The sequence below is a fragment of the Ambystoma mexicanum genome, chromosome 2q (assembly GCF_040938575.1).
Source record: "Ambystoma mexicanum isolate Mex_15411 chromosome 2q, UKY_AmexF1_1, whole genome shotgun sequence".
NCBI classification, from domain to species: Eukaryota; Metazoa; Chordata; class Amphibia; order Caudata; family Ambystomatidae; genus Ambystoma; species Ambystoma mexicanum.
The window spans coordinates 64,023,494-64,049,093 of record NC_090924.1 but is presented as its reverse complement, the minus strand read 5'-3'; the positions used below and the strand labels follow the sequence as shown (position 1 = coordinate 64,049,093).

Genomic DNA, 25,600 nt, shown 5'->3' with positions numbered 1-25,600 from the left:
TTGTGGTTCTGCCCCCTTGGTCCTTCTCCCCAGGCCCCTAGAGACAGTTATGATCCTTTGACCCCCTTGGTGCTGAAACCTTGAACAGTAAGACTGATTACTTTACCAACTACCCTCCTGTCAGTATCCAGAGTGCATCCCTTTCCTTTCTGTCCTGTGTTCCTTTACAGGGTGGGGTGTATTTTATAGTGTGCTAGAACTGTCTGTTGAATACTAAAGGAAGTAAGTTATACAACCTTGACTGGACAGTCCCTTTTTATCATTGGGTAATAATTGCATTTTTTCTGTGTTGCAACTAACCAATGATCCACAACCTTGCAGAGATAAGCCTGTAGTTTCGTCCACGTTACCAAATATTGGACAAGGGGGTCTTATATTTCACTTGTATTCCAATCTGTTCGGATCCCTTTTGGTGTACCAGAAGTATGGGGCTGATTGATGGTTTAGAAACGGATATTCATCCCTGGACCACTGGTGCCCTGGAAGTATTCATCACAGGGCCTCAGTCCTCTGTGACCTCGCGTCCGCTGTGATCTAACGCACTAGTAACCCGCTTAAACGCACTATATGCATACAATGGGGAGATTTTAATAGCCTCTCTAAACTGCCATCAAAAAAGAATACTACACATCTTAAACCAACGCCCCGGCCAATGTAGCCTCACGTCACCGCCACACAAGGCTACACTTTGTACACAGTGCCTCAAAGCCCATCATGACGCAAAACCCAGGAAGAGATTATGTACTAAAGTACTTCTGAAGTGCATGTATCGGCATTTTTCCTCCTTCCCGGCCGACTAAGCGAACCCTCTCCACGCTTTCAGGTCCACGAGAAGGATAATCGTCCATGCAAGTGTCAACAAAGCACGGTATAAAACAAACTGACCTAACGGCACTTCAAGCGAGAGAAATCTGACTTGAGGCGCTATATAAAAACCTGTGATTAAAGCCCCTGTGTCGATGACTCTGCTCGCTCCTGCATGGCCAGAAAATGACACCAATACATTCTTATTTGCCCTGCAAGAGCACCTCACACCGGGTGAGTGCAACCGTCGGGCCAACGGGAGTAGCGTGGGTTAAGGATTTTTTTTTTGTTCCTCTTCGCCGTCCATTGCCCGTCACCGGAAGTTGGCACGTGTGAGACTCGCAGGCCTCTCCTCGTGGATTGCTTGCAGAACAAAGGATGTGTGACATTCCCCTCTCGCCCCTCCCTCCCTGGGTCTGCCTTACCCGCGGCCCCTTTCCCAGCGGCCTGCTCCCCCTGTTGCCAGCTCATCTGGGAACAGGATAGAGCATAGAAGGTGGGGCGGAAGCTGGGGGGCCGGAGAGGGGGGGGGGGAAGGGGTGGTCTGAGTGCGGAAGCAGGGGCGAGGCCTGTTGGCAGGGTGGGGCCTGCCGCCCTTCCCTGCATTCTCATCTGGAAGCCATTAGTGTAGGGAGGGGGCTTGGAATGTCTCTGATCCACTTCCTCTAGTCATGAGGTCTGAGGGGGGCCACCCGCATGCACAGCCCCCTCCACCACGGCTGCGTTCTGTAGCCAGACTGACCTGAGTTTGAGCTGCTGTGTTGGTCTGTGCTGAGAATGCTTGTGTTGCCAGTAACGCGGCTAGTTTCCTGGTAGACCCTTTCTAAGCGCTGCCAGACTTCCCAGGATCTTTAAATCGGACCTATTAGCACTGTGGCAATCTCCCACACCGGAAACTGTTAGAAAGTTTTAAATGCCTAGTTGTTTATTTGGCTTATTTTCTCGCAAGCACTTGCGTGTGGCATTCCCTTCTAAGCGCTATGTGCAAAATAAGGCCTGGGATGTAGGAACATCGGGTTGGTGTCTTATTTTATGGGCCTGTAGGAGGCTTACTGATCCGATGGGCCAAGTTTGAAGCGGGAGGCGGCCAGCTAATGGCCAGAGAGTTCCGATGGACAGGAGGGGTTTCCGGCTGGACACATTGAGGTAATTGAAGGAGGCGGGGGGGGTACTACTTTGAAAACTGCGCAGTGTCCGTTAGTCTCTAGAACAGTGAAAATATAGTCCTTAAGGGATCCTTGTTTTTGCAACTAAGAAAACTCAGCCAAATTAGATTAGTTTTTGTCCAGGATCATGCCGTTTATTCAAGTTGGAAAATGTTAAAACTCTCACCTGAAGGCCCATGCTTTTCGGGGGGGGAAAAGTCTGGGCATGGCCAAAACGTTAGCATGCCCGTTCCATTGAGTTCGTTCATCTATCCTCTTTTAATGGGTGGGTTTTCCAAGGCTGTCTTCTAGATCCGATATTGGAGATCGGATTGAAACATGGTACGTTTCTTAATTTGGGGGCCATTTTACTAGCTTCTATTTGTTTTTCAAACACGCGGTTACTGTGGGATCACCTCGTTGGTTCAGTAGGTCCACACAGGGTAATGTGACTAGCTGACTGAACCCTTATTTAGGCGAGGCCAGTGACTGCATTTGGCATCAATTTAGTAACGTTAGATGAGGCATTGAAAAATGTAATAATGGCAAGTGTAGAAGAGCTGCAGCGACCGCAGCTTGCCCTAGAAGATACGCTGGTGTGAGTATCGAAATAATTCCGGAACACCAGGAAGAGGTTAGAGGGGGCTGGGGGGGGAGAGTGAAGGTGCAACTGCGTAGGTCTGTTTGAGGTACACCAAAGTGCTGATTATGAGTTCTGTGAAGGAATACGGACGTTATCGGAGCCTCTAGGCCAATGTGGGGAATACAGTGTTGGTGGTTTCCCTGGGATACAACTGAAAGCTGAATATTTGCAGGAAATTCGTTACATTTGAGGTATTTCTTTAAAATCCTGCCTTGACGTCTCCAACTTCAGAATTTAAATAATTTGCCTGGAAGAACATGTCAATTGCACGTAAAGGTGGGGGGACGGCTTCCTAAAAGCCTGGTGCCCCCCCCTATCAGTCCCCCCGTACAACGCTACCACTCTACATAGTGTTATATATTTTTCTTTGTACACAATAGTGAGTCCTTGCAATGCCCCGATTTGACTTGATTTGATTGGCCAGCGACTTTTAGCACTATCAAAAGTCGCAAGCTAACATCCGAATACATTTGTTAGACAAACTGACGTTGTGTCCTTGGTTAAACCAACGCCTGTATACTCCAATCGGGAGCAAGTGGTAACAAAGATGTAGAACCGAAATGGCTGCAGTTAACGCAAACCTCTCTGAATCACCTGGAAGCCAGCACTAAACCACTGAACAAAACATTAAAATTGCACATTGTAAGACCATCAAAATCTGACGGTAGGTGGCTGGTACTGTTTTCTCCTTACAAACCAAGGTGTAGGAGTACCTGATTGGGGCCATTGGTGTGATCAAGACTACAACTCCCAACATCCCTTGGCATTGTAAATAAAGTCCTGTGCCCAGAAAAGTGACTGTTCACTACAATGCACACCTGTTAAAGGAATGGTTCGGTCAAAAATGTTTATTGTCCCTACGGGTCGGCCATGTGTTTTTAAGCCTAAATCGGTCGATTTTAGAAAAATTTCCTATGGACCTTACCCGAGTTTTCGTCCATTAAACGCGCGCAAAAACAGGCACTAGGTCGCTGCCATTTTGTGATAATCCTATCACTTGCCCCATTGCCCTGGCTGACCTGCTTTTGCGGCACTAAATCATATCCCCTGAGCCTGACATCAAAACATTCATATTCCCCGCCTCTCTCCGTAACGTTACTGTGCTGCGTAAAACGCACCCAGTCGTCTTCTACGCGACTTCACACAGAACCCGGAAACAAACACAGATCAACTCGCAACACAGCGCGCCACAATTCGGAATATGAAACTGTACTTTAAAATCAAACAGCAATACGGTACATTTGGTAAAGCACATATATTTGATATTAAATGTTTAGATATGATATGGCATTTGTAACGCGCCTATACACGTGTTTCAAGGCGGGGGGGAAACAAAGGGAGACAGACAACAATCCTACTAGACCAGGTGTCATTCAGATTGCGCAAGTGCAAGAGTAGGGGGACTGGGAAAAGTGCAGGGGAATGGGAGAGGGGAAGTTCAGTACATGGTTAGAATACAAGATAAATAATAGGGCCAGCTGGTGGCAAGTGCAAAGTTAGTGCCGGGAGAAGGGGCTGTAGGATACAGACAGTTCCATAGTGCATGTGGGCAGTGCAAGGAAGAGTGGCTGGGCCAGGACATGAGATCGGTGAGTGGCCCAGTTGCAGGTTCGGTGATTTTAGCTGGGGAGAGAGGGAGAGAAAGCAGAGGCAAAGAGGAAGGTTTTGAGGTGCTTCCTGAACCGGAGATGGTTCTCCTCAAGTTTCAGGAAGGCTGTTCCAGAGGGAGGCCCCTGCTGCGGCGAGAGATCTACCCCCCCAGCTTGTTGCTTGGAGAAGCGGCTGACCCTGAGGTAGTTGGAGGTGGATGAGCGAAGGGCTCGAGAAGGAAGATATTTAGGAAGAGAGAGTTGCAGGTATTTTGGCCCAAGGCCCCAGAAGGCCTTGTGGACAATGCAGAGGGTTTTGAACTTAATCCTTGCAGCCACTGGGAGCCAGTGTAGTGATTTCAGTCCTGGAGAGATACGGTCCCTGGGCTTGAGGCCAAGGACAAGTCTCGCAGTCCTGTTCTGGATGAGTTGCAAAGGGCGGAGAGTAGAGGCAGGAAGATTTAGATAGAGGCTGTTAGTCCAGCCTAGAGAGAACCAGAGCTCTGGAGACAGTGAGCTTCTGGGGGAAGGAGAGAAAAGGAAGGATACCTCTGAGGAGGTGTAGCTGGTAGTGTGACTTCTTGGAGACATCGGAGATGTGAGGAGAGGAGAGTGTGGAGTCGAAGATGACCCCGAGGTTTTTGCCGTGCAGGTAGGAGCAGGAAGCCGGCCAAGGGAGGCCGACCAGAGAGCTGCAGGGAAGGAGGGAGTGGGTGTGCCGATAAGTAGAATCTCAGTCTTGCTGGCATTGAGGCAGAGGTCGTTGGCAGCACACCATTCCTGGATAGCAGAAAGACAGTCCGAGATGAGGGAAGTGGAAGAGAAGGCCGAGGGTAGCCTGAAAATGAGCTGGGTGTCATCCGCGTAGCACTGAAAGTTGGGACAGAGAGCGGCTATGGCGGTGACAAAGAAGTGCCAGATACTGGTTGAACAGCCAGGGGGAGAGGTTAGATCCCTGGGGGGCACCACGGGTAGAGAAAATGTCAGCGGAAGAAACCCAGTTGGGGAGGGTCGATTGAAGAGGAAGGAGGACAGCCACGCCAGAGCTTGACCAGTGATACCCAGGTTATCACGGAGACAGTTGAGTAGGATGGTGTGGTTAACCGTGTCAAAGGCAGAAGAGAGGTCGAGCAAGATGAGAACACAAGGGGTGTTGGAGTCAAGGTTTGAGAGCAGGTCCTCACGGATGTTCAGGAGAACAGTTTCCGTGCTTCTGGCAGCTCATATTCAGCAGAATATTCAGCAATTGGCATATTAAATCGGAATGGAATTTTTTTTCTTTATCTCGATCCGCAAATCCGGAAAGTGAGTCACATGCTGTTCCTTTACGGTACACAGGGTGTTGTTTTTCTTTAAAAGAAGCACTTTGGACGCACGGTGAACCGCAAGGCTGTTCCATCAACTAGGCATTAGGCCACCGTAAAGGTCGATATGTTGCTTCTATCCGCTAGTACTGCGTAAGGGCGTATGGCCCCTTGGCGATCATCCCATAAGATGGTCAATGTAGTGCAGTTGTTTACAAGAAGCTGCAGCTGGCGTTTGAAAAATCCATCTGCCGGGGTCTGGAATAGGTGGCAGTGGCAGTACGGTACGATGTACCTGTTTAGAAAACATAAAAATTGAAATTAGTCTCACCAGCCGATCTTTATTACTATTATTCATTTTATTTATTACGGGCGAGCTGACTATTTGCTTGCGAGGATAGTGCAATGGAGTATGTTCGGCTCTAAAAGCAATGCGAAAACTAAATCGAGGGAAACCCACAAACTAACGATTTTTTTTTTTATCGTTGAACCACTGAGAAAAGACTGTTTGTCTACATGCGTGTCGAATGGGCACATGCATGCCCATGTGCCCGGTAGAAAGACGATCCCACAAATGTTGTACTTGCTCTTCATTCATTCCGGTATAAAAGCGTCTAAAGAGTTACTTACATTATATTTGCCATTTCCATTGTGTATCTGCGTAATGCAGTCCGTAAATCCCACTGTGTTCGTGCCACCGATTTTTCATATACTGAACTAACATGAAACTCTGTCTAGTTTCAGAATTTTCAGACTTATCGTCTTACGTTATTGCCCCCCTCCTTCAAATGAAGTATGGTCCCTGTCTCAAGGCCAAGAACAATAGAACCTTATACTGCCAGTGCGATTCGTGGGCCTCTTCAGCCTGCGAGCAAAAAAATCTAAGCCGCTGACCTTCACTCTGCATGAGCGTACATTCTTACTTTGCAGCATCCTGTCTAAAGCCATCTGTGAGAACTTGAATTTTCGACTCCATGTTTGTACTAGGCCTCGCTTGGCGCGTTCTAAGGCCCCCAATTTTGTCCTCGTTGTCCGCGAGCTTTGCAGCCCTAAAGAACCAGAACTATGGAGACATTAACTTTTTGGGGGAAGGTCAGGGAAAGTATAAAGTACTCGGAGTGGAGTTGAAAGTGAGATTTATTGTTTATTTGTTTTATTATTTGCAATATGCAAGTCTCCCCTCGGTTAACAGTGCACAGCATTTACATGAGATTGCGAAACTTAGTTACAGCAACAAAAATATATACATATACATATACATACACATTCACAAGGTCAGCGATATGAGGTGAATAGAGAGAGAAGTCAAAGATGACACCCATGTTGTTCGCCACCCAGGATGGTGAATGGAGGGTTTAGGGTTAGCATACTTTGTATGCACCCTGTACAATAACATTATTTTTAAAAAGACAATCAGATTACAATGATTTATTTAAACCGGGATTTGAACTACTCAACGAGCTCTGCTTTGGGTGGATATGGCACAGTGGCAATGTTTGGTGGCAACGCATCAGTGCTCTGCACAGAAACGCTCAAAATTCCATATCTGTGCTTCTCTAGTACACTAACAATAAGGCCTTTAACAAAGTCGAACTCATTTCCTCATATACTGGTTTTACCCCCCATTTCTTAGTTCTTTTTCCAAAGGTCTTAGTGTAGCGAGGCATCCCTACATTTCCCGTAGTCCTAAGACTGTTCACGGCCCACATTCTCGTTATGGGCCAAGACCGCTAGTAGAGTCCTATGTTTCATGCCCTGTAAACTGAAATGCAATCGCCTTGGCCTGTACTTTAGGCACATATTGTGGAACACCTCAATTCTCCTGTGTGACAGAATTCTGTCAGTCAAATCTCTTGATATTGTTTTATCAAACAATCTTCTCAATGCCTTTTGTGTGTAGGTGAAGATGCAATCAACCACTTCTTCTTCCGTGCCTCCTCTGTGGACAAAGGGCCATGTTTACATTGGTGGAAATGTTGGTTTTCTGTCCAGCGGTGAACGTTGGTACAGTGGTGCATCAATGACCGCCATTTTTCAAGTAGGATTTCCACTGACCCTTCACAAGTTTTGGAGCTCCACCATAGACGGTTGCTGATAGACTGGGACCACTGTGAAATACTTTAAAAACCTTTTTTTTTTTCCCTGCAGCCGAGATTTTATTAATGATTGATTTAGCAAGATGCCATACGTCAAATTGATGTTTAATATGTGGGAACTGCTCTCTCATTGTCTTGGCAATTGAAACGTGTCTATCTGTGGCTATGAGGTCGATGTGCATTCCCCTTGATTGTAGATATTGCAATGATTTTATAAATCCTAGTTTCTCCATGGCCACTGACGGTGTACATTGTGTTACCTGCACGACCACCGAACTCACAATTTTCTTACTATCCATGTCCTGAAAGTGGTAGGTGCAGTACTTGGACAGTGCGACAGCCCTGGATTTTCTGCCATCGCCAGCTAGCCTGAATCGTTTCCCTTCGAATGTACTTGCTAGAGACAATTGTTCAATTTTCCAAGCATCACTAATGGCTGGAAACAGATAATCATGTTGGTATTTGTAGTACTGCGTTTCTAGAAATGAAATGGAGTCCCACAAACAAAGAAAGACTCTAACTTTCTAAAACTGGACACACTAAAAAGTGAGGCACCTGCACACAGTAGATTGCCTGCTGGCAGCTTCCCCAGCATCGGTTGTGCAGACCATGAGAACGCATGATTTAATCTACAGGCGGCATGTATTTTGACGTTACTGCCTTGTTTTTGACGAGTCACATGAATCAATGGCTCCCCACATTCTCCCACCCCCCCTACAACTAAATGCCCACATTTCAGCATACTTAAAATATTCATCAAATAACTGTCGAATACTATGTATTTGCCCTCTTTCATTAGACTGTCATCCGGCGTGAAAGTTGATTCGGGGTGTGCCGTTTAGGACATATCAACAAATTTGAAAGAAATATCGCTGATACCAAGTTCTGATGCTTCGCTGGGTGCTGCTGCTGGTTCATTTTGTCATTTCAACATCTGTTACTTCAGCATTGATGGGAGAACACAACAATGTAGACAGCTTTTTGGGTGGCATTTTTTTGGCGGGTGTAGATTGTGTGAATTGATCTGCGACTACTTCAGAGCTATCTTCAATACATTCAGTATCATCTTCTTTTGGTGGTGCAGTCGAACTGTAGCAATGGTCCAATACAACTTTACTGGATTCTCCAGACACATTCAATTCATGTTCTGGCCATTGGACATGAGCATCTCGAGTCTCAACACGCTGCGTCTGAATTAATATTCCTCCATAGTGTAAATGGTCTGGCAAGCAACATCTCTCATTTGCTTCACTGTGTGTATGTATAGTTCGTACACCAACGGGTAACTAGAGGACAGATTGGAAAAGGGATGTTCATTACAGATTGGAAAAGGGATGTTCATTTTAAACACAATATAAAGTGTAGTACAATTGACAGGAAAAAACATAATATAGTCCCCAGCGCAAACCAATTCCTAAAATTATGAACTGTTTGTAACTAACCTTATTTTTGTTTCTTTTCTTTGCAACTTTCTTGACTCGAACTTCAACATCTGCACGCTGTTGCTCCGATTCGTTGCCGCATGTCTTCCCTTCCTCTTGCGCTGCAACGACTATTTTCTGGATCCGCATAGGCAGCACGGAATGACGCTCCATCGACTCACTGAAACATAGTACTTTCATTACTATGTATCACAATATTGAAAACATAAAACACCCGTGAGGACGAACACACAGGTACATCTCAATAGCTAAACACGAATTAAACATTCTGTAGAACAATCAAACAACAAGTATTTGAGCTCTGATGATCTAGTTCGATGGAACTGTCAGTATCCATACCTCTGGCTCCGTATGGACTGCCATGAATGGTTGTATTGGAGAGGAGGCATCAGCAACACCCTGAAACACAGTACTTGCATTAGTATGGTTTTCAATATTGGAAACATAACACGCACTTGGGGTCGACGGCACAGGTACATATAAAGAGATAACCACAAATGATGCATTGTCTAAAAGAATCAAGGAATATCTAAATATGATCAGATTTCATCGACTTATTTCTCTGATTTATTTACATCTGCAGCATATAAATGGGATGTTATTGTAGTGGAAGCTCCGTCGTCTCCCTGAAACACAGTACTTGTGTTTAATAGGGAAGAAAGTATAGCAAATGGAATCACGTTATATGATGACGCTCGATGGAGCTGTCAGTATCCATACCTCGTGCTGCCGAAGAATATGTAGGGATGTTGTAAATGAAGTGCGCACTTCCGAAAGCTGTTGCGCCGATTCGTATACGCAAGGTCCCGCTTCCACTTCCCCAGGAATTACTTGAATGTCAGGCTCCGCATCAAGTGCAGGGGTTGACGCTCCATCAACTGCCTGAAAGATAGTACTTGCATTAGTAAGGATTACAATATTGAAAACATAACACACACTTTGGGTCGACCGCACAGGTACATATCAATGGCCAACCACGAATGAAACATTGTGTAGAAAAATCAAACGACAAGTATTCCAGCTCTGATCTAGTTCGATGGAGCTGTCAGTATCCATACCTCGTGCTGCTGAAGAACATCTAGGGATGTTGTCAATGTGGTGGATGCTTCAGCATCTCCCTGAAAGACAGTACTTGCATTACTATGGATAACACTAATCATAGCTGAAAACAAACACCAGTGGACGATAACTAAGGTGTATATCAATTGGAAAGCACTAACCAAACATTTGGTAAAATAATTACAAGATACAATAAAAATATTACTTGACATGCATAAAACAAGTCTGTAGCGGAATAGCCAAGTAAGATTACCTGATACGTGCTAGAAGTGGTTGATGACTGCGAGCACGTCGCAGAGAATGTTCTTGCTTCAGATTCAAGGGATAGTCAAGCAGTTGTAAAGGTAAATTATTGATTGATAATGAAATGGCAATATTAAAAATTGTCATGTAAGGAGTCAGAATACTTGAGAGAATGCTATTGAAAATGCGCAATATAGCACAGTTCCCTGTGCCCATATATACATTTCGTTTGTGGGTTATGAAATCGAAAAAGAATATATTGATAAATGTCATTATTCAAAAAGCTATACACTCCTATCAATGTCAAGTATTACAAGGGACACAACACCTAAAATATCAATGAATCCATTCGGCTACCTACACACTACCGCAAAGCCTAAAGCTAAATCCGGACACTTGACTCACCAGTGGCGGAATGTGGACGAATAGAGTGGGAATAGCATTCGCAAGCAATTTTCGTGTCGTTCGCCGTTTATTCTTCTTTGTTACCCAAGATGTTGTGTACATGTTTGAGGAAAAGTGCCGGGCAGATGCGGTATCGATCACACCTCTTGTCCTCTAAAACTTGTTGGACTCTACTTTCCAGCTATCCGCAATGTCTGACCCATTCTCTTATTCGATCAACAGTTTTCGGGAATACATGCATTGTAGTGCCTTCAGATTTAGCATGGGTCTTCGAAGGGCAACTGCTAATCGAACAGGCAGGCATTGTTGAAAATTCTGAATATCGACATTATTATACAATCTTGATGAATAAAAATGTGAATACAAAAGTAAATACAATGTTCAATGCAAGGTTTGTTTTGGTCACAGGAACTATACCAGTTGATCATGTGCGGCTTAGTATTTGCATAAATTGCAGAAATGTATAAATGATGTGACTAAACTCTGAACATGTGACTCGTCCCTTGGATGGTCTGTCTTGCACGAGAAGGAAACCTGCTTACATTACAGACTGGACCCCTGAAGGATGCAATTTGATGACAATTGACACAGATGAAAATAAATAGATCTATTGATAGCCTAACAATGAAAACTCAAGTCAATATTAATGAGACCAATGAACATAGCACTATTGAGTACTCTACTCGCAAATAGAAATTTAAAAATCAACCAGATATCACTAGGATACATGGCCTTACCTTGACCAACAAACAGTTGGATTCAGCAAGCAGAGCAGTATGTTGCAGGAGAACAGGTAGATGGCCACAAGGAGCACACTGGCGAGTTTGCTCGAAGCGGTCACAGAAGTTCACGGATAGCACGACGATGAGCAGATTAGCATAGATCTCAGTGGTTCTCAGGTAGCACGTTCAGGAGTTGACTTGCAAAGCACAAAGTTGTTCTCATGAGACATCAAGTGGTTTATAAAGTATTACAAACGGGTGTGTTTGTGAATGACGTGTGTATGTCGTGGTATTATGTTGTTTGCCGGGGGCCGGCCAGCGTGAGGGGGGGGTGTCCTGGCCGGACCCACTGGGTCTGAGGAGGGGGTGTCCTGGCGCACCCACTGGACTTGTTATGGACTTTTGTTTTTGTTAAACTAACCACTTTATTATATTTTATATAATTATACTTCGCCTTTGATAGAGGAGGGGGGGGTGGATGGATGGATGGGCCGGTGGGCGTGCAGACAAGGCACAGGAAGACTGCTGAATGGAGACACACTTGATTAATTTAAAAAATTGAAACAACCGTTGTTAAAATATGTGGTTGTTTTATTTTGTTTCTTTTTTTGATGGCACAAAAATACAAAACTTTACACATTGTACAGGTCAGGTTGCAGCACAGCGAGGGGAAAATCCCCTGTACTGACCGCTGTCATTCGGGAAAGTTTCTCTTATGGCACGAACGGCACAGGCGGGTATTACTCTTCGAACGCGGTGTCCAAGCCTCCCGTGAAGCCACCATGTAAAGGAACGATGGGCCACCAGCCGGTACCACCTGTGAAAAATGATATAAACTGTTTTTAAATGACCAAGATAAGTTGATTAAACGTTTGTTGTCAATGACAATTCTTGTAACTAATGGCATTCTGCTCGGGCAAATGCTATCTAGACACTGCACACTATTGAATGACTTTCATGCGTTAGAATATGTAGATGTAATTTTGGATATAGGAGACGACCATGAAATAGTAGTGGCATCACAAGCAGATTATACTTACTAGTTACTCTGATTATGAGGACGAACAGTTGCATGAAGTTCGTGCGTAAGCACCATCATTATCCTCAACACAGACCGTGTGAGGCAGGCTGCCCTGAAGTCTGGCAGCGGATGCATTGCGGTCGTGGCTCGCCTTCCGATATGTAGGCCACGCATCCCGAGTTTTCACAGCAGCAGCAGTTCTCCTCCTCGGTTGGCATTAGCTCGCACCCATTGCATGTGCACCAGGTGGAAACACCGTCCATGCGACTAGGTCCAGTGTCTTCCTCCGTTGATTCGTCCTGCCAACTGCCGTCCGAAGCCCCATTGTTTTCGCGTGTTTCCCTTTCCAGTAGTTCCTCCTCTGTATACTCTGGCTCGTACATATAGGGCATTATTGTAGCCATTGTGTGGTAAACAAACTAAAATTTATAGCGATGGTGCAGGTGTTCACACGGGCTACAAGCGGCAAAGGTAGCTGACCAGAGCACAGAAACGAGTCACAGAATACTCTAACACAGAGAGGAATGGAATCGAAAATCTGCTGCTGTGTGTTGTGAAACGGTCTGTTTATACTTACTGAGGAAAGAGGCGTCTTGCCATTTCCATGGCGACATGTCATTAGCTGAAGCGCATCGATTGTTGACACGACGTGCTTTGGCGTTGTGAAATGGGCGGTACGTGTCTTCTGATGACAGGCTCAGAGGCGGGGGATATGATTTAGTGCCGCAAAAGCAGGTCAGCCAGGGCGATGGGGCAAGTCATAGGATTATCACAAAATGGCAGCGCCCTGGTGCCTGTTTTCGCGTGCGTTTAATGGACAAACTCGGGCAAGGTCCATAGGAAATTTATCTAAAAGCGAGCTACTTGGGCTTAAAAACACATGGCCGACCCGTAGGGACAATAAAAATGTTTGACCGAACCATTCCTTCAAGTGGCTTATGTGCTATTTACAGATCTTCTAAGACTCCTAACTGCCTTATTTTATATATCTGATATTTTTTCTAGGACTTTACAGTACATCGCATACTTTTGTGTTTTATTTATTTTTGGATTGCTTTATCTAGATCTTCTCCAAAATAAGGCTTCTGTTGGTTATTCCCAGAGTTCAGGCAAATGGTTTCTGAACCGTTTACCAGTGTCTGAAATTCTGCTATCCTGGAGTAATGCTGCGATGCACAGGATCTCTTTAGATTTGATATTTAACAGGGCCTATCCATGCCAGCAAACTTGTATGTTTCTTTGTATCCCTTACTTTTCCCACCCTGTCCTTGTTAGCTTGCAGACTCCTTTCCTGGACAGACTTGTGCCTTGTTGAGCACCTCTTTCTGGTGTGATGGGGTTTACTATGTTGAAGACTCGCCCCTTCCACTGACCAAAACGCACAAGGAGTTTGGGTGAATGGTCTGCCTTTGAAAAAGTCAGTGGACTTAAAGGCTACTGTAATCTATCCTCTTCCTACCATTCATTGCAATGCCAGCTCTGCAGGGTAGGGCCCAGAGCACTCTGCTGTGCAAATGCTGAGGGTGCATGTGTGGGAATGCGTGTGCGCTGGCTACCCCGACGCTCCTAGGCTCCCAATCGTTCGCCTCTTCTACTGCCAGCAGGGTCGGACTGGGCCATGAAATTGTCTCGTACAACACCAATGAAAAAGTGACCCACCGTTGCAAATGGCTATTCGTTCATTTTGTGATACTGTTGAATAGTACCCAATGGGGAGTGTGTTGATTAAAATGTAATGCAAATTGTGCATTAAAGAATATTTATTCAGCAACACTGGTCATTGCTATTAGCCGAAGAGTGAACTAACGCCTCAAACTGGCACACATGGGCAAAACAAGTCTCCCACTTTGGCAAAATAAAAAGTGGCCCACACCAGTATTTTGAGTCTTCGGTTCGGCCTTGTAGTAGTCCACACAGTGAGTAACTTTAACTTGCGCCTATGTCATGGCCTCTTTTCTTCATACCTTTTTGTGAGTATGACCAGGTAGGGATGGGTACAGAGAAAAGAGTAACATTCATATCCCTGCTCTATGGGGGTACTCCTGACCGAACCTTGCATCTGCACAGGAACCAGGAAATTATGCTTGCAGAATTAATGAGGCGTGGACCAGGTGGCAATCCTGCAGGTGCTTTTAACGGGTGGGGGGTTGGGGGGGTGGGAGGGGTTCTCTGAAATGGTACTGGAGCTGCTCTGACTGAACAAATGCATGTCAAGGCCCTGGGAAGGGGTCGGAGGGGTTGAGCGGTACATGGTGAATCGTTTACACGTCCAAAATGTACCCCCCCCCCCCACCCACCTCTCGTCGGGCGATGGCGGCCTTGGCTGCATGCACGCCCATAAGTGACTGAAAATTCAGGTGGTTTGGAACTGCATCATGTAACTATTTTCAGGGATGTATGTGGTCGGAGGCCACGAAACTCTTGTGGGTCAACTGGATCTGTCATGGCATCATCAAGGTTCTGGTTTGCCTGACGACTCATGGTAGGATGCATGCAGCGCCTCAATGGTTGGAATAGTTAACCTTAGCTGGCCATCTCCTTATGCAGCATGAAATAAATGTACATGGTTAATGCCCATCTTCACGCCGATAGGAAGGACAGCCCCACACGTTCGCATGCTGCTTAATTCAAGAATGGCTGGCTTCAGCTGAATAAAACCATAACAGAGGTTCCAATTAGTCCTGGGTAACTTGCAAACAAAACATCATCTCAACCACAAAGATTCTGTCCGTTATTAGTCGAAATAAACGGGAGGAAAGCCATAGCAATGTCATTTAGAGTGGCTGGGGGGGGGGGGTCTGCTCTTTGATGTGTGGCCCTTCTTTTAACCTTGAAGTTAGATGTAAAGCAAGGGAGTCAGCCACTTTGGTTTTCGGTTATTATTTTTGTGGTTTCACACGGCGCCCTAGAGTGTGGTGCGTTTTTTAATTTTTTTATTTTTTTTTAAATGTAACCCTATAGCGCTTGGTAAAGTGTTGACCTCCCTGCTTACTGTGAGTTGCTGATTGTATGCACTTTTACAAGCGTATGGTGTCTTGAGGGGCATGGAATGCTATCAGATTTTCACATTTTACAGAACCTAACGGCCACCTCTGCTTCTAAGCACTGTAAAGTGAAAACATTTGCCTATTTTAGTGCAGAGGATTCGAACTTTCAAAAGTGCACATAGCCCCGGTTCCAACCAATGGTTGAATGGCCTGCGTGGAATTTCCCAGTGGGCCTCTGCACCTGGGGTCTTGTGTGGGTACCCTAGTTTTCTGCACCCCCTGCCGTCTCTCCAATCCTTTTTTGTAGGCGATTGTTCTAAAGCTTCCAGGGTTCTATTCTCCTTATCCTATCTTGCATGTCCGTTTTTGCCATGTCTACCTACTGGGAAGGAATAGTTTGCTACATATGCGCGCAAAGGGCAACATGGGGACACTTGAAAACGTTCCAGGGCCACCTTTGTTTCCCAGTCCACCCCTGCCCCGACCCGGCCGTGTGAACTACTATGAGGCCGCATAGCAGAAGTCAAGCGGCCCTGTTTTGGTGGCTTGTGCATCGTTGAAACTGAGCCCCGAAGCAGACCTTTTCATCGCCGCACGATATTTAAGCAGGGTCGTCGTCTTTCCAGGTACGCGCGCCCTCTTGTGGCCGATTCGATGCTCTGTGACGTCGATACCAAGCAGGCAGGCTCGTTCGTGGAGCCACAGGAGATTATTTTTAGAGTTTGTTCGGGATCTGCTGAAAGAGAAGGGGTGTTTCTCATTAATGCTTGCAGCTTCTCTTTAAGTTCGAGGTAAGTTGTTCGCTGCTTTGCAGCACTTCCCATCTGGGTCATTGGCCTTTTTCGAGAGCCTCCCAGTCATGTTTTGCTTTTTAATTGAGCAGTGGGAGCATACCTGCATACATTTGCAAATCAAAAACCCTAAGGTATGCCCCGCCCATAGCCACACACACACACACACACACGACTCAGCCCAATTGGACAAGTCGCCGCCCACGTCAGAAAGGTTAACTACACTGAATGTGTGATCGGCTATGTGCGCAAAACTGCATCAAACGAAACTGCCCCCAAAAAACGCATTTACCATTTTTACAGGGCACCTTTGCATTTGGAAGCATTACACTAATCCAGATGAATACATTTTTGCTAGCACATGCAGACAGGTTTTAGCTGCAGGCAAGGGGACCTCCAAACATTTTGGAAAACGCACCCACACACCATTCCATTCGGAGAAGGCCTTCCAGCCTCGAAGTTGATTCTGGGAGTATACCTCTGGTTTTCCTGTAATAACTACAAACGAGCCCCAGAATGCAGTTTTCACAATGTCCTGCATCTTGTTATGCAGGACGTAAATACAATGTGCAGTGCCTCATGAAGGATAAACACATTGTTATCATGTCAACCCAGCAGACAAGGCATAGGCTAGTATGCATTGTTAGTCTGCTAAGCAGGCCATCCCAGTGAGCTGTGGCTTGACATTGGCCATTCCCACACACTTGTCTGCTAATGCCTGCAATAAGACTTGCCGAGTGGGTTACTTAAAAGAAACCAAGAATGAGGGAAAAATGCCTGCAGCCTGTATAGGCCTGCTGAGACATCCCTTTGTCTCGGGAGGATAGCTCAGCGACAACGTGCTCATCTTGGAAGCAAGATGACGCAGAGCAATACAGGTTTGATTCCCCAAGTCCGTGCTTAGAAACCTCTGGGTATTAAGTGTGTTCTAAACCAATCATTATCATATAACATATTGACTTCTGCAGTTTGTCTTGGAATGCCAGTTTCAGTTGGATGGGTTGCAAAGATGCAAAATGCGGAAGTCAGATTGATTTTTAATCTCTTGTTCTTGTTTTGACCATGGAACATCTCCCTGCTGATCCCTTCCCTGGTCAACAATTTGTTGTAGACTATCCTTTGCCTCGTTTTCAAATGCCTATATGGTTTGCAAACATCTGACCGACCTCTCCACCCCCCCCATTTGGAATTCGATTCCCCTTTTCTTTCATCTGGTGGATCCCCATTTTGCATTCCACAAATCCCTGAAACCCGTTTGTTCTGTTGCTAGTCATTGTTTGGGTTTTGATTTCAGTCTGCCTGTGGCGCTGTATAAATTCATTTAAACATTAGACCTCGCCGCTGTACGTGATCTGCTTCAAACTGCGGCCATCTCCTGCGCATAATGATCACTCTGTTATAAAGCATACTTCTCCCATAGAGCAGAATGCTAACCTAGCATACTTCTCCCATAGAGCGGAATGCTAACCTAGCATACTTCTCCCATAGAGCGGAATGCTAACCTAGTCCCAATATGCTCAGGGCCTCACAGATTCATGAGTAAATGGAATAATACTCCCTACTGCTGCCACTGGCTGACATGAAGTGCTGCTTTGTTCCCTTGTCATGTCCTATGCTTGAATGTTTTACTTCAAGGACACCTTTAACTCTATGCACATTTTCCTTGTCTCGTTTCCATCTTTGCTACAAGCCTATTTTATGTCTTCTGGTCTCTACCCCATCTCCCCTTCTCCCAATGCTTTGGAAAGTCCATGGTTCTGTGTGATAAAGTAAAGTTTGCAGGGCTTTGTAGAGCATGGAGTTCTTTTCATATGCTAACACGGGGCTATTTTTTTCTTCTCCTTGTTTAATCACAGCCTGGCTAACATCCCGTTAACACCAGAGACCCAGCGTGACCAGGAGCGCCGGATTCGAAGGGAGATCGCTAACAGTAACGAAAGGCGGCGCATGCAGAGCATCAACGCAGGTTTCCAGTCTCTGAAAACACTCATTCCACACACAGATGGGGAGAAGCTTAGCAAGGTGAAGGAGTTTGACTAAGGGCTGATATCGGGGGGGGGGGGGGGGGGCAAATATTGATATGCATGGTTTGACATTCCACAAACTGAGCAGGGATTGAGGTACTGAGTAAATGCAAATTCTCCTGAGATTTATCACAAGACCAGAGGCCACATAATCCTAATACTAGTACTTTAAGGTCATCAGGCTGTATATAAACTATTTTCATCCTTCGCTCTGTGGACTTGGTGGTCTTCTAGGATGCTAATGTCCAAACGGCTTTTTTCATCAAGTAGAATGCAAGTTATGATTTGAGGTGCATGTGCAAAGCCGCATGGTAGAGGAGTATGGTCTTGCTGGTGGAATTCCATGGTGCAGGGTTAGCTGAGCAAAGTTAGTGTGAATTATTGCTTCAGGTTGGTGTTCAATTGCACAGGGCAAGCTGTGCTCCTGGACCCAGATATCATGAAGGTAGTGCTGTGTGGGCGGCCAAGGCACACTTGGGTAGCAGTATGTGGGGTCTGCAATGTTTTTGGACTGACGTGGTAGGTTGCTGCAGAAGAGTTGCGAGCTATATGGCGTAAAGTAATTGAACATTGTAGCGCCGCTGGTCCTGTGATAGAATCATTCCAGAGAACACTGATGTTGATGTTTGAATCGCTAGCAATTGACACTATTTTTGAAAACCACACCGATAAAGATGACTTGTTTTGCTTTGTGGGGAATGTTTAGTTATTTACCAAGTTCATGGAAACGGTCAGTCCGGGGAGGGGAAAGCGGGAGCATCATGGTTAGTTGCTGGTCTATGCCTGGTATTCCATTGGAATTCTTTGTGGCAATTCCTATTGAGTGGAATGAGCGGTCACCGTTCCATGACCTATTCACTTTCTATATGTGGCATATCCAATTTAATGACCCTGATGAAGACAGTTTCATCAGGTTCATAGAAAATCTCCGTGCCCAGATATGCTGAAATTATGGTAGACCTTCCTCGCAGACCCATGCGTTTACCTTTTTGGATGCGCCAATGTATTTATTAGTGTAGTCATTTGGCCTTGATTTTCAACAGGAGTATAAATCGGATTGGCCACATTTTAGTTTAAATCTTTGTCTCATTTGTTATTTTGGTCGGTTCTAGATGTGTGGCGTTTGAAAAAAGGATTATGGTCCGGGCGAAACATTAGCACTCGCCACTAGCTGTTGGTTAGTGTTCAATTACTGTTGGCCAGTAAGAAATGGTGTGGTATGTATATGTGTAGAATTGAGGTGGCTAGTGACTATTCATGGCTGGCTAGTAGCAAGCAACCCCCTGATTATCTGATGCTATGGAGTCATTGAAGAATGAGCTGATGTCTGTGTATATATTCAAATCTAAACACAGGTTGATCTAAAATGCATTTTATGGATGAATCTGCATTTGGCTATGACATACATTCTTTTAAATTTAATGTCAAGGTATGCAGTATTTGTATATCCTGTAGAAGTGCTGCCTCCTCATGACTCTGGGTTGGGTAAGTTTGTGCTACATTTAACCACTTGTCTCTCAACCTTGTCACAGGCGGCAATCCTGCAGCAAACTGCTGAATACATCTTCTCACTGGAACAGGAAAAGACCCGGTTATTACAGCAGAACACACAGCTAAAAAGGTTTATCCAGGTAACTTTATAGACTGTGCTCCTATGAGATTGGGTTTTAGCCCCTCACCCCCCGATGCCATGTCCAAGGCTGTAGTTGTACCCTTTCTTTGCTTTTCCTCTCCTGTTCGTTTCCATGCTGACTAATGTCCTAATTTTTTTCATTCACTCACTCCTTTTGCATCGTCTACCTCCCTGCTATGTTATTTAGCCATCATGCTGTGATCTGTCTCTTTGCATTCACCATGTGCTCTTTTGGACGCATCACTGACGTTTGGTGCGCCTAGTAAGTGTATTTGGCCTTTTGCGCCACCCTGCCCCGACAGTTTAAGCGGGTGATCGGATGACCTGCTACTCCAGAAATTGTCACAGTTGGCTGCTTCCATTGCATCAGTTGACCATGCTCCTCACTGGGCCAAATGTGCCTTTATTTTCTCCATAGCAAGAGTTCAGTGGCTCATCTCCAAAGAGGCGGCGAGCAGAAGACAAGGATGAGGGCATTGGGTCCCCTGATATCTGGGAGGACGAGAAGGCCGATGATCTGCGAAGGGAAATGATTGAACTGCGCCAGCAACTGGACAAAGAGCGATCGGTGCGCATGATGCTTGAGGAGCAGGTGAGTGCAGTGGCATGGTATCCTTGGCAAGTGGAAAAGGCGCAGAGGACATACAGCTTCTTGTCGCGCTTCTGCGATCATGCGAGGTGGGTTGTCTACTCATCCTGTCGCTACTGTGCATATCTTGCATGGCTACCATCCCTGTGTGCTTTTCTTTGGGTGGTGGGGGCAAGATTCTGTGCATTGGTCATGGCCAGATGCACCTTTTGCTCACTCGTATGGACTCTTAAAGGTGGTCGATCAAGCTATTGTTGGAATGTATCTGTCTGCTTATTGCTGGCAAGTTACATTTGCCACAGTAAGGAATCGAACAGACCTATAGATCTGGAACCATGGACAAACTTGGTATGCCTCAATGAGGAAAGCTTACATTTTCCTCTGCAAAGTGGTCCAATATCAGGAGGAATCGCAGCTAGGTAAGAGTAGGACCTACTGGGGCATCTAAATGTGGCTGAAACTAATAAACTTGACATGGCTTCAGCGGGCTGGGTCAGTATATATGGAGGCTGAGATGCAGCCTTGCAATGGAACAATCTGACCGCTCTGCACATGCAATGCACGTGTTTCCCTATACTGAAGTGCATTCATACTACCAACGTTTTCCGGGATCGAGTAGAATGGGTATCTCAGATTTTCTGCCTTAGTCTTAGCCGTAATATAAATGCTAGGGCACAGATGGAACCCCTTCACGTTAAATACATAACCATGTTTCATAACGATATGAGTAAAACATAAAATGTCAAACCGAGATTTGTAATCTTGTAGGAATTTGAATCTACTCCTGTGAGCCCCATATTATTCCCTGTACATTTTCCTTATCTTTGCTTTCCAAGCTTCTTGAATCGTTCCTGCTTGCAAATTTTGTTTTGCTCCGAACGGTAGTTACTTTTGGACAAGTCTTGATCACAATAAACTCTTGCCTCCTTCTTCCACCCCAAAAAGAGTTGGATCACATATTGGAAGAGAATCCAATTGATCACTGTTTCTCAATTGGACAGTGTCCGATCAGCTGGTCTATAGGCTATGCACCCCACCTAGGAATATTACTGTTCTAGGTGGCCACCTATTATTCCCTGTGGCACACTATTCAGTCACCCTTTAACAGGAAAGGCTTGTGCCTGCATACCTGGATCTGCACATAAAGACCGATTTTGTGGTTTCATAGCATGGGGTCCCGTGCCCTAATGAAAAAAAACAGTAGTTCGCCCAATGATGCCATTGCATTTGACCTGCTTCTCTTGTGCCCTGCATAGGTTCCCAGGCTTGGTTGCCTTCTACGCCTAGGAAAAGGAAGGCTTGGCGAGGCTAGGAGGATTACTAATTTGTGTGGGCCTCCTTAAAAACGTCATGTGGTTTCCACAACAGCCTTACTTTTCAGCAGGCAAAAACTTGATGTGCTACAAGAAGGGAGTTTGTTAAAGCACTAGATGTAGATTTACTGAAGCCACCCATGCAAAAGAAACCACGATTTTACGTCGTGTGTCGTTCTCTGCTTTAGAAATGCCCAGTGGATTCTCTTGTAAGGCTCCAACCAGAGCAATGAATAAAGGGCACTAAGATGTGAATATATCCAAAATGGTGTTTGAGGAATGCCTGCTTTTTTTGCCCCTGGATGCTCTTTCTAGACTGGTATGTTGGTGCACATTGGTTAGCCTCCAGGCAGGGTACAATTTGCCCCATTGGTATTTGATGGCAAACTACTTGTCGGATAACGGATGGCTATGTACTACTTTTTATTCTCTTTTTAATTTTTTTTTATTACAACCTGCGGTCCCGTTAAATTATTTTTAGTAAAACTCAGTTGTTTCCCTGGTTGCACCAAATAACCGTCCTTGCAGTAAAATCTGTGTACACTACTTAAACAGCAGTAAGAAGAAGAGGATAGAAAGTGAGCCAAAACCCTGTGATGGCGTTCTAAGTAATGGCAATGTTGCAGAAGTTTGCTAGACTAATCTTAAAGCATATACAATCCTTGTTGCTTTACTCTGCTCTTTGCCACTTGTTCTAAGCCATCACATGAAATGATGGTGAATCCGTTTATGGATCAAGTATTGTGAGTGCAATTTCTTCCCTAACAGGCCGCCTTTCCCATAGTACTGTCTCAATTAGCTCATGTGCAAATTCCCACATGACAGCAGAGTTCCATAAAGCAGGAGTTGCAAGCAAGGTAGGTTAAGGAGTGGTTTGTAGTGGGGGAGGGGAGGGGAGTGAGGTCTAGAGGTTGAGGGTTGTCCCCTGCACAAGAGGAGAGAGGGAGCGGACCCACAAAATGTTTCCCTGCAGCGTCAAAGCTGGACCTGGGGAATGGGTCTTTGGCATAAATGGTTTGCTGTAGGCAAACTCATTTATTCAACCAGGGGGGTTGCTAGGTCTGGAAAAGACCCGGGGCTACGCTGATGTCGAACTTTTGGGACTCGGGGCTAGCTAGTCTTTTGGCTGTAGCTAAAGAGATTCTATCCGGGGCTACAACCAAAAGATCAGGGGCTATAGCCCCCTTTGCCCCCCCCCCAGCAACACCCCTATATTCAACACTGTTCCCACAGATTTGTTTTGGACTTATACTTTAACTCCTTAATAAGGAACATGCATGTTTTTAATGTATGAAACCTAATTACACATAGTTCACAATTGCTCAAAAGAACAGTTGATAAAACGCCAGTTCCAGTGTGGGCAGAGTATTTTTTTTTCTTCGAGTAAAATCTTTATTCTATAGAAGTTAGTTGAGAAAAACCTCTTGATAATAGACGTCACCAACACCTCGTGCAACAGCTTGGAACAAGAGGCAAAGTGCAGCGAAAAGGGATAGTAGATGCTTTAACAATACCCTGTCTGTATTGTATTAAATTGTACAAATAATTTTGATTCGTGAGACGCATATTTTTAACAAAAACCCAATGGCCGCGCTCTGCTTATGCAGCACACCGTTTAACAAAAAAAAAAAGAAATTTTGAGCGTATAGCCTCTACTGGGAAGACAGCCTGATGAGGAAGATGTATTTTTGCATTATTTCAGAGGGAGCCAGTGAGCTTACTATCTAGTGAGTTTGATTGATGGCCCTCCAGTATGTTGCCAATCTGTTCTAGGTGGACCGAAAGCGGCTGTTTGGCAAAGCAGCTCGTTTCCGCCTGTACCTGAAGCCACTGCTGTAGCAGATGAGGCATTGGGGCGTGGGCCTTGGTTGCTCTTCTTTCAAATGCAACACTTGGAAGCTTGTCTGGCAACCTTTACTGACTTGCGAGCAAATGCATCAGTAGACACTTGGAATTGAAAGTCGTTTAACAAACATTTGAAAAGGACATTCATTTAAAAGTTAATGTTAAGATCGGCTGCAAAATGTGTACGTTTAATTGGTGAATGAAAATTCACTCTTGGCGAATAAGAAGTGGTGTGTTGTGTGCATGTGAAGAACTGGCATTCGTGCTGGAGGTAGTGGCCTACTTCTATTCCTGGCAGTGGCACTCTTTCAAATATTTGTACGCCGGAAGCCAAATGTCATCCCACCTTGAGGAGGTGTTCAGTGCTGTATTTTCCTTTACTGTCGGTTCTGTCGGCGAATAATCCAGATTAATTTCAGTGAACCCGTTTTTTTAGTATAACTATGTTCGACTCGATGAGTGGAAGGTCTGATGGCAAGTGTGTGGCTGTACTGCAACAGTACATATTTTGCCTTCCACTTATATTTTTTTACACTGCGGTTCTGGTTGCTAGATTCAGTTTTTAGGAAATGTAAGGTTCCCTGTTGTGCTAAGTTTATTTGCATTAGCTGTTGCCTCTGATTGTCATTTAAACCTAGAAAATGCCAAGGAATAAACAAAACTGCCAGACCAAGCCTGTCTGCTCTTTTCACAGTTTTTGTAGTATCCACTGATTTTTTTTATTTGTTTTTTTTTTTTTTTTTGGTGCTGTTGCATCTTTCACAGACCTGTTGGAATTGGATTTCTGCTGTGGGCTTAACACTTCTGATTGACCAGATTTGCTTTCTTGTATGTAAATGTTGTGCAACCTCCTATTTTGACTGTGTTCGAGGAGAGCACCTATGTTCTTCAATTGAATAATTATTCAAGAGCCTATTCATGATTTTTCAGTGGGTAGATTTTAGTTTTGTTTTCCACCTTTCCAATGTGTGCATAATAAAGTTTCTGCTTTGAATCAGAGGCTTGCTTTATTTTAGTGCTCTCGATTTAGAACTATATAGGAGTACCCCTCCATCGTAGCCTTCTCCTCTGAAACCTTACGCTACCTCTAAAACTGAGCTCTCTTCACTTATTCATATTCTTGTCCCCAGAAACAAGTTGTAACTTCTACAGGAATATCAAACCAGTTCAGGGCTTTGACTCTCCCTGTGAATGTTCAGTCATGGAAGTACCGCCAACCCCTCTCTCGTATCATCCCAAATGTAGTTCATCTCTTCTGAAGGAGTGTATCCCCCCCCCCCTTCTCAGATTGGAGCTGTTAATAATCCCCAAGATTAAATCGCAAACCTTGACTCCCCTCAAAGTTTAATTGGGAGGAGAGATCTGGTTCCAGAGAGCCTACTTAACCGCCACAAGTACCTCCAAAACCCTCTTTATGAGGCCACTCGATAATTCATCTGCAGCACCCATTAAAAGAGCAGATCATCTGGAATATCAAGATCGCTTATTTCTCAGTTTGGACTCGATCAGAAATTCGATAATTTGTAACTGCTACGGTAAAAGGAGACCTTCCTGTTCAGATGCCACATTTTATTTTCCTTCAAGCCTCTACCAAACATGCACATATTTAAGGGTCTCTCGTCATCTGTGTAGTTCCAAGTTTTTACTCTATAATGGTAATCCCCAGTTCCTCTTGGCAACCTTTTCCTGCCAGCATGGCATAGATGTTTAGTCCCTTACTGGACTCCGCATTTTGCTTGAGCTAATAATTCTAAAATTGCTCCTTCTCTATTGGCGGGTGGGCTGTTAAGGCACATCTAATCTGCCAATAATGAAAATGCTCCCCTTAATCTAAATCTTCCTTGCACTGCTGATTTTATAACTCCCTACACAACCCGTATCTTCATTGACTGGGGGCAAGTCCTATAACTGGGATGGGAAAGGGAGTTCGACCTGGAGTTTTTAC

General features: G+C 45.0%; 1 protein-coding gene across 8 annotated transcripts in view; it reads left to right on the top strand.

Moving 5' to 3' along the window:
• TFAP4 (transcription factor AP-4) overlaps positions 1 to 25,600 on the top strand; it is a 101,072-nt gene that overhangs the window by 33,845 nt on the left and 41,627 nt on the right. For 7 of the 8 annotated variants that reach the window (XM_069646839.1, XM_069646834.1, XM_069646836.1 and 4 more), the window contains exons 2-4: positions 18,108 to 18,273; positions 19,808 to 19,906; positions 20,327 to 20,500. In XM_069646839.1, coding sequence (XP_069502940.1) covers positions 18,108 to 18,273; positions 19,808 to 19,906; positions 20,327 to 20,500 — 439 coding nt within the window. Of the gene's footprint in view, positions 1 to 1,411; positions 1,951 to 18,107; positions 18,274 to 19,807; positions 19,907 to 20,326; positions 20,501 to 25,600 lie in introns of those variants that run through there. The other variant, XM_069646837.1, reaches the window with a different exon arrangement.